We start from the raw sequence: 12875 nt of genomic DNA on the forward strand, positions 1-12875 counted from the left end.
TTCTCTCATAAAATATTCAGTTCAGCTCCAGTTCAGTTCAGGCCCTAAGAGGTTTGGGTGCAACGACATGAAAGTGATGGAACTACGGAAGTTTCAAGTATGCATTTTAAGATACATTACATACACACCTCAAGGGTGAACTAAAAAGACTAGTGTTTAGTAATGTTAAGATAAGATAATATCTTTAGGGAATATATCTTATGTGATTATATTGTGTTATCTTTATGTAGGATAGAACTTTGCCTAAGCTAGAATGATTAGAATCATACGTTGATTAGGTTTCTATGTGATTGTATAAATATTTGATTGATGATGAATGGGAAGATTAACACTTTGAGATTATTTTGACATGGTATCATGAGCCAAGGCAAGAATGCTTTTTTTTTTTTTTTTTTTGCCGTGCGATTATCCTGACACAAACAAATTAATCAAAACACAAATTAAGAAGAACGAAGATGGGTGAAAAAACCTCTGTAGACTTAACGTATTATATGGGATCGAGTGATGGTCCGGGTAATATCATTACGCCTATACAATTGTGTGGTGAAAATTATGACGAATGGGCTCAAGCTATGCGAAGGTCTTTAATGGCTAAGCGTAAGTTTGGCTTTGTTGATGGAACTATTGCAATACCGAAGATGGATGAAAAGAAGATGGAGGATTGGATTGCAGTTCAATCCATGTTAGTTTCATGGATTACTAATATGTGACCCAAAGGTTCAATCGACCACTGGAGATTATGATGATGCTAGTGTCCTATGGCTAAATCTTAAAAATCTGTGTGGTTAGTGGCACACGAGTATGTCAATTGAAGACTGCTTTGGAAGCGTGCCAACAAGCCTCTACAGAGTCTGTAGCAGATTACTTCGACAGTCTTTCGAAGATATGGAAGGAGCTCTTGAATTATGTTCAGGTTCCTAAGTACGGATGTGGGAAGTGTGAGTGTAATATTGTTACACAAGTAGAAAGTATTAGAGAAGAAGACTACCTGCATTATTTTTTGATAGGCTTGGACGCACACTATGCAGCGATTCGGGCTCAACTTCTTGCGCAATCACCCTTGCCGAGTGTGGATGTTGCTTACCAAAATATAGCAATGAACGAAAGATTGCGGGATGGTAGTATGAAGGTGGAGAATGCAGTGGCGTTTAAGGTGGAGAAAGCAAAGCCGAAATATGAGGATAATAGTGACAAGTTTTGCAATCATTGTAATCGCATAGGCCATAATGAAAGTGGGTGTTTTCAGTGTAGGAGTTTATAGGTACTACGCAGCGGAAATAAACATGAATCATATTCATACAGTACCTAATCCAAGGATCTAATGCATAACACATAAAGCACAAATAATCGTACCTTTGAAGCGTGATTCCACGTGCGATCGAGCAAGAACAAAGGGAGATAAAGAACCCCAAGCGTGATTCCTCTAATTGGTCCACGGGCACAGATTAAGACCTCCACTAATGCTAGTTAGTCGTGACTGAACGCTTCAATCAACCTTCAACGGAGAGGAGAGACATACTAACCAAGAACCACCACGATAACCACCACACGCGCCACCAAGGGGTGGCCGGCCGTACGGACGTGAGGGGAGGATGAGGGCCGTGAGTTGGAGAGAGGATTAGGGTTTTGGGATTGGTTGCATTGATGTCAAAATTCACAGTGTATGAATTATGACTGCTTACTACAAACCCTAGGCATGGATCTTATTTATAGATCTCATCTCTAAATAAGAGCCCATGTCAAAAGCCCAAAACCTAATTCCAATCTAACCATGCTAGCCCAATCCAATTCATGATTAGTTAATTGCTCATGAGGCCCATTAATGGGCCTCTTACTTGCTTAACCCAATACCCTTGTGTGTGACCAATATAGGATCCATTCTAAAGGGCTTTGGACCATTTGACTAGCCCAAAGATCATCTCTCATAGTCTAGCAACAGAGGATGACGCCCCAATAGAATGAACTTATTATCTCCATAATAGTGATCCTTGATATATCTAGTAATTGCACTTATCGAAGACATAATTCCTTCAATCTCCCACTTGTCTGAGACAAGTGCGCAATATTCAAATTCCTTAAGTCAATGTGTGTCGATTTGATAATATGATTGCATCTCATGTCGTGATCATATTAATCTACAAATCTTTCTTGAAATCTGAGTTAGAATTACAAAACAAATGGTTACTATGTAATCCATTTGAGCACGGCCATGCATTTTCTGAATTCTCCCTCTTCAAGGGGCCAAGACACATTCCTAATTAAATAGGTAGACTCAATCCAATCTTATGGCAACCAAAGCTCCCACTCAACTCATGAAGTAACCGGGAAACATCCTTTATAATCTCCAGTTACGGCCAGACGTTTGAATGTACCACAGTTAAAACAATCATTGAATGAGATCAATGTTCCACTCATGTCAAAGGAATCCACTAATATATCCGGAAGCTCTATACTTGAACTTCAAAGTAGGTCTATAGTTCGATCATGCATCATTCATGCATATCCATGTGATTGACCGAGCATCACTACGCTCCTATAGCCCATGAAACTGCGCTATCCAATCAATATTAACATGCTAGTCCATTATTGGAAATCATTTATGTCCAGTTTAATGATTCCGAACTAGGAACTTAAATAATGTATGAATTTAGTTCACCTGTGGGGTTTCATTCAAAAGGTCATCAACCTAGTGAGCCCATCAATTCATAATTATTTTGGACATTTTATTTAATCTTGAAACCACGATTAAATAAGATTGAAACTTTGTTTCAATTGATAAACATAATTCTGCAAGCTAATGTATTTACTTTTGTAATATGCTTTCTCAAAACATACACAACTAAAATTACATAACTTGCTTCAATCCAAAAACCTTAGTATGACTCTCATACCTTGGTCATGGAAGGGGTTCAGTAAGTAGAGTTCATGAGACATTCTCATAAACATGAATTTTGCAATTTCTAAAACTTATAATCATTTTCATCTCCATACACTAAGAATTTTCCTTCGCCCTTTCGCAAGGAATGAACTTAGGAATTTCTAATTTGTATTCCAACGTTACATTGGATTTCGATTGAAATCTATCATCACTTGTTCTTTAAAACACGCGAATCAAATAGACGAGTATAGTCCATGGCATGTGCATGATGCATCCTTTGCAAATTGCATAAGGATCATCACTCAAAGTCTTAATTTCATCAACCTTTCTCAAGGTATTGAATCATTAAGCAACGTGCCATGTCACATGGGATTGAAACTCTTTTCAATATAATGTTGAACCTTATAAGAATCTTATTAATATAAGCTTCTTAATTAAACTCAAACATCCTTCGAGACCTATCTATATAGATCTTGAATCCCAAATGTGCTCATCTTCTTCTCCAAGGTTTTCATACAAAATGCAATAGCCATTACTTGATTATTCAAGCAACAAACAATCGCTCTTTGTACTAGACCAAGAAGACTTCATAGCTCCCACTAAACATCTTGTACACACAAGACCTTTTCTTCATTTTACAAGAACATCAAACGATTTGATTAACTCGCAAAATTAAGAACATTAACTCCCTGATGCTAACTACAATCCATTATGGATCTTCTATGCATCCCTAGGATTATTGGATCTCCAAACTTTTGATTGTATCATATACAAATCTTATTTCATGAACAATTTCAAGAAAGCGTTTAGATATCCATCTACCAAATCTCATAAGGTAGAAATCACTAAAATATCTTTAATAGATCTTTGCAACATGACTAATGTAAAGGTTTCATCGCAATCATAGTCATACTAAGAATTTGTTGAATCCCTTAACAAGTCTTTGCTTTAGTTAGAAAACGTTTTTCTTTCTTGTCTGCTTCGCTTACACTGGGTTTCACCCAATTTAGGCAAATTATTCAAGTGTCATACGCTTGCTTACAGACTTAGAATCTATTTCAGATTTCATGGTTTTAAACCACTTGGAGTCATAACTTGTCAAATCATCTTTATTACTTGCATAATCATGATGTTCCAAAATAAATATTTTAGAACTCTTAGTCTTTATGAAATCATATTTCTTTGGCTAAGTTTTACATATGCTAGTCATCATTGTGGGTTTGATGCAACAATTGAAACTCATACAACAACTTTGTTTAGTTTTCAATGAGAAACGACAATAGAGGATTTGCACTTGGAATGTACTACCTTCAACACATGGTTATTAATCCCATTACACTTAATGAGACCACGCGTTGTCATTTGTAACATGAGGTGAATCATGCTCATATTGTTGCTGTTATTCGATAATTTCTCGAACTTCTTCAAGATTTTCGAAGTCACCTTTCTTGAACTCTTTCAAGGCTCTCGAACTTTTCAAGATTCTTATACTCCCACTTGCCTTTTGAGGAGGCATATTTAGCATAGGGTGAACCAATCATGGTTTGAACCACGTTTGTTTGTTGCTTTTCTCGAACTCTGTAGAGATTTACACTACTCCCACTTGACCTTTTGGAACAATTTCCATAAGGGCACCTACTTGAGCAACAAACATTTTGTGCTAAGTATGGTTGTGTAGTAGTACCCTGTGCTCTATATAGGAATCTAATGTGTATTAAACGTTTCAATACAACTTTTATTCCTTGCTTTGTAGAAAGACTTTATAAGAACTTTTCTTATCCATATCACATATGAAGTCTTTGCTACATTTTGATTTGACGTATGTAGTTTTTGTTTAGTTTTGTAGCTTATCTTAAAAGTATATCCCTTGAACAATGGTTGGAAGATAGGTAACTTACATCCACTATCAAAATATATCTCATATAGGTTGATAGCTCCCTTCATAAACACTTCACAAGGTTTGTTTTCAGAGTTTGTTGTAAAACGATTTCACAACTCTTGGATGTTTATCAATGTGTTGGCTTAAATTCTCATTATTACGATCATATCGCAATATTTCGAATATGTTGCCAAGTACATGTCTTGACTTAAATTTTCACAATTACAATCATATTGTAGTGTAATCATTATCTTGTCAAGTTGATACTGAACTTCATACTGAACATTTTGAACATTTCAAAATTTTCACCCTTATGTTTCAACTAAGCACAAGTAGTGATCATATCACAAATGAAGTTTCATTGTCGTCTCTAACCTTTGAACCTTTGGTTTTCTTACATCGATATGTATTCAACCTTAAGTTCTCATCATCATTTCTCTAAATGGTGACTTAGTCATAATTTCAAATTAGAATGATAATTACATATATCAATGGATTCATAATCCAATGATATTGAAAGTCCATCCATTTGGATCTTCCGCATGCAATTTTCATTTTCATTCGAATTAATTGACATGTTAGAGACAACTTATATACATAGAAATGGTTTAAGAACTTTAAACCTATTTAGCAATTCAAAACACATTATGACTCAAAGAAGCATAGAATAACATTTATTCCACGTTTTTGAATCTTCGATACTTAGTCATTACTAACATTGAATGGTGTTTTGATAATAGCAAGAGTAGATAACATTTATTTAACTCTAGCCATTATTGGTGAAATACTGGTTCTACTTGTAAAGTTGCAACTTTTGCTTACTGTAGGGAATATTTCAAGCATCATGATAACCCCAAACTTGAACCCCACTGTGATCATACACTAAAGTACGGTGGCGTTCCAAAGGGAAAGACAAAGAGCAAAAAGAGTCGCCAACAAGTTTTAAGGAACTTGTACCCAAAAGACAATCCAAAGGACCGTCAAATACTCCATAAGGTCTTGAACCAAACAGGGTCCGGGGATGAGGGTACGAATCCAATCTACAAAAGAAAGGACCCGCCCTATAAAATAGGCCTCTACTTTGTTCTGCTCGTATTCATGCGCGCTTTTCGAATAACATACAAACATTATATTAAACCTACCCTGTTTAATCTATGTTGGTTGAAATTAATGCACAAATAAATCTATTATTGGCGATCACTTGAGTTAAAATCACATTAGCCTAAACCAAATTATTAATTATCTTATTAAGCGTGATTTCAAGTACAAATTCCCTTTAAACCTGCATAAAAGGTGTGATCAAGCAATACAATAAAATATATCAAGCAACATAATAATAAGCAATATTAATCATAATAACAATAACGATGATAATAGCATGATAAGGCATAATAAAGCTTGATAATAATAGCAAGATCCTAGGCATGATACTAATAATATTAATAACAAATCCTAGCACGTCACTAAACAATAAAGATCAAAGCTTTAACCCTAACATGGCACTAACATGATATTAGAAAAGATTAAAGGCACCCTAAACATGATACTAGAAAGCATAAAATAACAATCCTAACATGATACTAGGAATTAATCAATAATAAACATGCTTTCTACATTGAAAGAGAGTAATAAAATTACATACTTTGAAGCCTCGTACCTCTTTCTAATAACAAAATACACAAGTTAGTAAACTTCAATGAAAATAATAAAGAACAATTAAAGAATTAAATTGAAATCAAATTAAACAAAGTTTTGACTAGTTTTGGACCAAACCCTCAGAAATTATCAAACCTTGCACGTCTAGGGCGAAGGCAACTTCGAACTTGGCTAGATGACTCTAAGTCTTGTGAATGCGGAATATTGTTTGTAAAAAGCTAGTTTAGAAAAAGAGAGAGAGAGAAAGCATATATTGCTCAAGAGAGAAAAGAAAGAAAAGAATGAGAATTGATGAGAGTTGATTGTTGATGATGAGAGTTGATGAAAGATGATTATGAAAGTTGATGATTATGAAAACAGGAATCCGGACGCTATTTATAATGAAAATAATCCGGAAAAAACACGGAATTTGATAAGGAATAAAACTCCACACTGTCGCCAGGACTGGACTCTGTCGCGAGGCGACAGGGTTTGTCGCGCGGCGACAGAGTTTGTCGCGTGGCGACAGACTTGTCGTCTGGCGACAGCCTGTATAAGCGCGTTTTTATCTTTTTACAGAATCCGATCTTTAATCAACTTGATCTACGGAATCCGTACAAAAGATGAAATACATTTTTAGGATAATAAAATAATATTTTATTCCAAATAAAAAACCTTTAAAGATAATTAATTATTAATCCTATCAATATTAGAACTAAGAAGAACTTTCTAGAAACTTCTAGAAAACCATAATTAATCCTAATAGCTTTAGGAATAGTAATTAACATTGGGCCCTCCTCTAGATCATTGGGCCGCATTAAAATAAAACTCCGGGCCCAGTTTAGTATTTTGGCCATAACTTCCTCAATATTCATCGGAATTGGGCTTATAATATATCGTTGGAAAGGTCTTTCAAAGCCCCATCCAACTACACTATTATTGGACCTTAATCATGGACCAAAATAAACTGAAATGGACGTTTTCAAATAAATAGAGCCATTTTCAAAAACAGAGAGAGAAGAAATTAATTAAAACCAAACCGCGACATTTGACTTTCGAATCACTTTCACCTAATTCGATAATAACACAACGTGCAAGGCATTCATCACTGGGTTTGGTTTTGGGGAGACACAAATGGGTGTCTACACTTACAGACTTGTAGATTCTACTTGTGAAGTTGCAACATTTGCTTCTAAACTTGTAGATTTATTTCTCCTTTAGCAATAACTTCTTCCTTTAGTTCAATCACATTGTGCAATGAATGATCTAAACAAGACATCATATGTCCAAGAAGTAGCAAAATGCTAAATCAATTTCTATAATATAATTCTTAAATTGGAACATTTCCATTCTTTTACCTTCCAACTATATGAGGTAGTATCTAATCAATTGGAATAGATCCATTTAATTAGAAACATTTGTTGTTCATAACAACTTTTAGCATGTAAGTAGTTCTAGGTTTGAGAAGTAGCAACTTGTTTGCAATTCTTGGCCTATAACTTCTTAGTGCAATCCTCATATATTCCTAAACCCTTCCATTTGAGCCACTTAGAACATTTCTCTTAGGTTCAAAATGATACCTTGCTCAACTACTTTAAGCATTTTTCATGATCTTGCTAAGTCTATTCTATCATTATTTATATTTGAGTTTAATCAAGTATTAAACTCTATATAAGTAGATGAAGAATACCGTTATTTGATCAACTTTTGATCACAGAGATTTCCAATCACTTTCTTATATTCAATCATATTGAAGATAAGAGATTTTATTGGATTTGTACACTTGTCTTTTGAGGGATTGTACCTCTCATCTCATTATGTCCCTTGAAACATTTTTCAAAATGAAGATGTGTTGATATTTTACTCAAACATTTTGAATAAAACCAACCTTAGACATGTGACATGAATTTCTAAAACTTGCCTTTTAGAACAATCTTAGCAAAATTGGAATATAGGTTTGTGGATTATCTTTTAAACCCTTTTGAGAACGTTTCTCAACTTTATTTTCAATCGAGGAGATTATATATAATAATAAAATTAGAACGACATGTTACTTATAAGTAAACGCAAAAATTCAATTATGTTTAATAAATTTAAAGTACCATAAGCAAATTAAATTGGTAACTTTAAAGCATTTCATTCAATTTTAAATTGATCCCTATTGAATTAAATGATTCCAAGATCCTTTATTCGTGCAATAATTAACCAGAGTGAGGCTCTGCAATCAACCATTACATTTTCAAGGTGAGTAAACTCTTTACTGATTACAACTCTTGTAATTCTTGGTTGAATAATTAACCATCGCATGTTTAATTATTACTCTTAGCTTCAAGGTTCTAAACGGTTTAGGTAACCTTGTTGAATATAACCAATTAAAAGTGTAGATATGCGGTCCTACCCCCACTTCCCCAAGATATATTATGATGCTCTGCTGAGGGCTGACCCATCACAAACGATCAAGGTTTTCGTCGGGTTTTTAATTGGAAAAGCTGCATCAATATTACTGGGATCTAGATTTATTATGTTGTGATTAAATAGTGAACTCTAGCGCATCATCACAAAACATCAATAAAATCTAACATGCATAAAATACTGAATGCATAAATAAGACATAGCATGGCCCTAATCCTAAGAAAACTAATAAAGTAAATGCTCCCACTTGAATCATCATGGATCGCATCCACCTTGCTCCTTTGGGCCTTCACTTCATGGGCTTCTTGGATTAACTGCAACCTGTAATTCTACTCTATTCTATCTACTACTTAAATAAAATAAAATAAAATTACAAAATACTTTATCGGTACGTAGACCGTACTAAGATTACAAAAATACATCACGATGCGCAGATCGTATTTAGCAATCTACTGGGCCATACTAGTCATTATATAGCAATAAAACAACATCATATATTATAAAATTGCCACATAATAAATCACTCATCATGCTTTCCTAAACTACAACATCGAATGTTCACAATTAAGGAAACATGGCATCTAAATATCTCATATTTTAATTAATGTAATTAGATAATATCATATATTATTCATGATCATCAATAAAATATCATATATTCTAAATTTGTCATGAGATAGAATCAAATCTTATTTTAATCTTAAAAGATAAATCATATTTATCCTCAAAGATTATCCTAACAAAGTTAGGAAATTCTATCCTAATTACTAGCCAATCACAATATTTTAAATCAATTATATCCAAAAATAATTATGGGATAATCATATTATTTAAATCAATTATTATCCTTTTGGAATATGCTCAGAATATCCTAACAAATCTTATCCATAATTAACCACTTTAATTTAGGATAATTACCAATTTAACAACTTAAATATGGATAATATCAAATATAACAACTTTTGAATATTTGATTTTATCCTAAAATAAAAGATTTTATCCAAATAAAACCAATTTTATCTTTTAAAATAAAAGATCATATTTTCAAAATATTTTAACTTATCCAAAATAAAACTGATTTTATCCCAAAATAATTCATAATTATCTTGAAATAAATTTTTAAAACTGTTTTTTTTTTTTGAAAACCGTGAGCCACCAACGCCGGCCACCGTGGTTGGCTAGCCGAAGCTAGCCACGGTGGCTGGCTGCCATGACAGCAGCCACTGCCGCAAGGGCAGCAGCGTGGCAGCTGCTTCTGCTGGGCTGCAGGCCACCGTGCGTGGCCAGCCAAGGCTAGCCATGGTGGCTGGTTGCTTTGCAGCAGCCACTGCCGCGCAAGGCAGCAGCAGCACCAGCGGTGGCAGCCGCGGCAGCAGCCGTGCAACGGTTGCACGCTGCTGCCCACAGCCACCATGGACCGTCGCCCTCCCTAACCCTCCCTCTTGGACCACCACCTGGTCGGCAGCCGCCGTGGCTGCGCCACCCAGCCGCGGTTGCCGACCAAAATTATATATATTTTTTTTTGTGTTTTAATTTAATTAAAATAACATTATCCTAATTAAATTAAATCAGTCCATAAGATTAAAATTAAATCACATTCAACTTTAAAATTAGGGTTCATCATAAAATTAATCCCAATTTAATTCTAACTTTTAAAATTAAATCTATGATCATACATAAAACATTTTTATGCATAAATCAATTCAATTAAAATTATGAAACATAAAACAAATCGAATTAAACCAAAATCAAGCACAAAAATCATATTTTAGGGCTAGGATTTTCGAAAAAATTCGAAATTAGGGTTAGGGGTTCGAAAAATTCGAACATATTAGGGCATAAATTCGGTCCTCTTCATGGCTATTTGAGCATAATTAGATCGCATTTAATCGATTCCAAAAGTTTAATCCCATTAAATATAACAATTGAACCATAATTAAATATTCTCCCTCCTAATTGAATTAAAATTGTGGATTATCAAAGAATTATTGGCAATATGCGTAAATGCAATAGGCTAACTGATACCACTGTAGGAGTTTATAGGTACTACGCAGCGGAAATAAACATGAATCATATTCATACAGTACCTAATCCAAGGATCTAATGCATAACACATAAAGCACAAATAATCGTACCTTTGAAGCGTGATTCCACGTGCGATCGAGCAAGAACAAAGGGAGATAAAGAACCCCAAGCGTGATTCCTCTACTTGGTCCACGGGCACAGATTAAGACCTCCACTAATGCTAGTTAGTCGTGACTGAACGCTTCAATCAACCTTCAACGGAGAGGAGAGACATACTAACTAAGAACCACCACGATAACCACCACACGCGCCACCAAGGGGTGGCCGGCCGTACGGACGTGAGGGGAGGATGAGGGCCGTGAGTTGGAGAGAGGATTAGGGTTTTGGGATTGGTTGCATTGATGTCAAAATTCACAGTGTATGAATTATGACTGCTTACTACAAACCCTAGGCATGGATCTTATTTATAGATCTCATCTCTAAATAAGAGCCCATGTCAAAAGCCCAAAACCTAATTCCAATCTAACCATGCTAGCCCAATCCAATTCATGATTAGTTAATTGCTCATGAGGCCCATTAATGGGCCTCTTACTTGCTTAACCCAATACCCTTGTGTGTGACCAATATAGGATCCATTCTAAAGGGCTTTGGACCATTTGACTAGCCCAAAGATCATCTCTCATAGTCTAGCAACAGAGGATGACGCCCCAATAGAATGAACTTATTATCTCCATAATAGTGATCCTTGATATATCTAGTAATTGCACTTATCGAAGAAATAATTCCTTCATTCAGATCATTGGTTACCCCGACTGGTGGGGGGAACGTGGTCGTGGCAGAAGAGGCAGCGGCCGCGGTGGAGAAGGACGTGGAGCTGGCCGGGGAGGAGCTCGCAATTCTGGCAGCAACTCGACGACATCTTCATCCCAGCAGCAGCCTGTAAGAGCCAACAAAGTTGGCGGTTCCTCACAACAGCAATCGCAAGCTTCCTCGAATGATGATGCAACAGCTAGTTTGGTTAGCATGAGTGCCACTCAAGTCCAACAAATCTTGGACATCTTGAAAAATAAACAGTTCCATGGTAAGACAAATAAAATACCTTGGATTGTGGATACAGTTGCATCAAATCATGTCACATGTGATTTGACGTTACTTGAAAACGTGAGGAAAATACAAAATTGTCCCGTAGGTTTGCCAGACGAAAAGTCGGCTAATGCGGATCAATTAGGAACAGTGATATTGCCGGGTGGTTTACAACTTGAGAACGTGCTTTACGTGCCTCAATTAACTTGCAATTTAATTTCTGTGACTCAATTAAATGGTGAATCCAAGTGTATGATGCAATTTACTAACAAAATATGTGTTATACAGGACCCGCAGACAAGGAAGGTGATTGGTGTGGGTGAACGCGAGGATGGACTGTATATATTCCGTGGTGTTCCTCAAGTGAAGGTTCTAGCAGTGGAAGGAGATTCTTCGTTTGACTTAAGGCATACTTGGGAGATTGTTTTAAGATGAAAAACTTGGGAGTATTAAAATACTTCCTAGGACTTGAGGTTGCGAGAAGTAAGCAGGGAATTTATATTTGTCAACGGAAATATGCATTAGATATTATTTCTGAAACTGGTTTGTTGGGAGCTAAGCCTGCAGATTTCCCGATGCAACAAAATCATAAATTAGCTCTTACGGAAGGCAGAGTATTGGAGGATGTGCAAAAATATAGACGCCTTGTTGGACGTCTAATTTACTTGTCTGTGACTAGGCCGGATCTAGCATATCCCGTTCATATTTTATCTCAATTTATGCAGAATCCGAAGGAAGAACATTGAGAGGCCGCACTTCGACTGGTGTGTTATTTGAAGAAGAATCCCTTAAGAAAAATCCAGGACAAGGGATTCTTCTTCGATCGGATAGTGCATTGCAACTTGAAGGTTGGTGTGACTCTAATTGGGCTAGTTGCCCTTTGACTAGGAGGTTTTTGACAGCTTGGTTTGTGTTGCTTGGTTTTTCCCCGGTGTCTTGGAAGATCAAGAAACAACCCACGGT

General features: G+C 35.7%; 1 protein-coding gene across 1 annotated transcript; it reads left to right on the forward strand.

Moving 5' to 3' along the window:
* The first annotated feature begins 455 nt into the window (after positions 1-455).
* On the forward strand, positions 456-12347 carry LOC145589227 (uncharacterized). Its single transcript, XM_081645772.1, has 3 exons — positions 456-682; positions 790-1153; positions 11625-12347. Exons 1-3 carry the CDS (start codon positions 456-458, stop codon positions 12345-12347), a joined length of 1314 nt encoding a protein of 437 aa, XP_081501898.1.
* Positions 12348-12875: the final 528 nt, after the last annotated feature.

The sequence above is a fragment of the Chenopodium album genome, chromosome 17, assembly GCF_948465745.1.
Source record: "Chenopodium album chromosome 17, dcCheAlbu1.1, whole genome shotgun sequence".
NCBI lineage: Eukaryota > Viridiplantae > Streptophyta > Magnoliopsida > Caryophyllales > Amaranthaceae > Chenopodium > Chenopodium album.

Bases quoted from the DNA above. Each gene is read 5' to 3' on its own strand.
- LOC145589227 (XM_081645772.1), top strand. From the start codon at position 456: ATGGGTGAAAAAACCTCTGTAGACTTAACGTATTATATGGGATCGAGT. The intron at 683-789 runs GTTAGTTTCATG...CTGTGTGGTTAG, and splicing joins TGGATTGCAGTTCAATCCAT to TGGCACACGAGTATGTCAAT. The intron at 1,154-11,624 runs GTGGAGAAAGCA...TCCTTCATTCAG, and splicing joins AGAATGCAGTGGCGTTTAAG to ATCATTGGTTACCCCGACTG.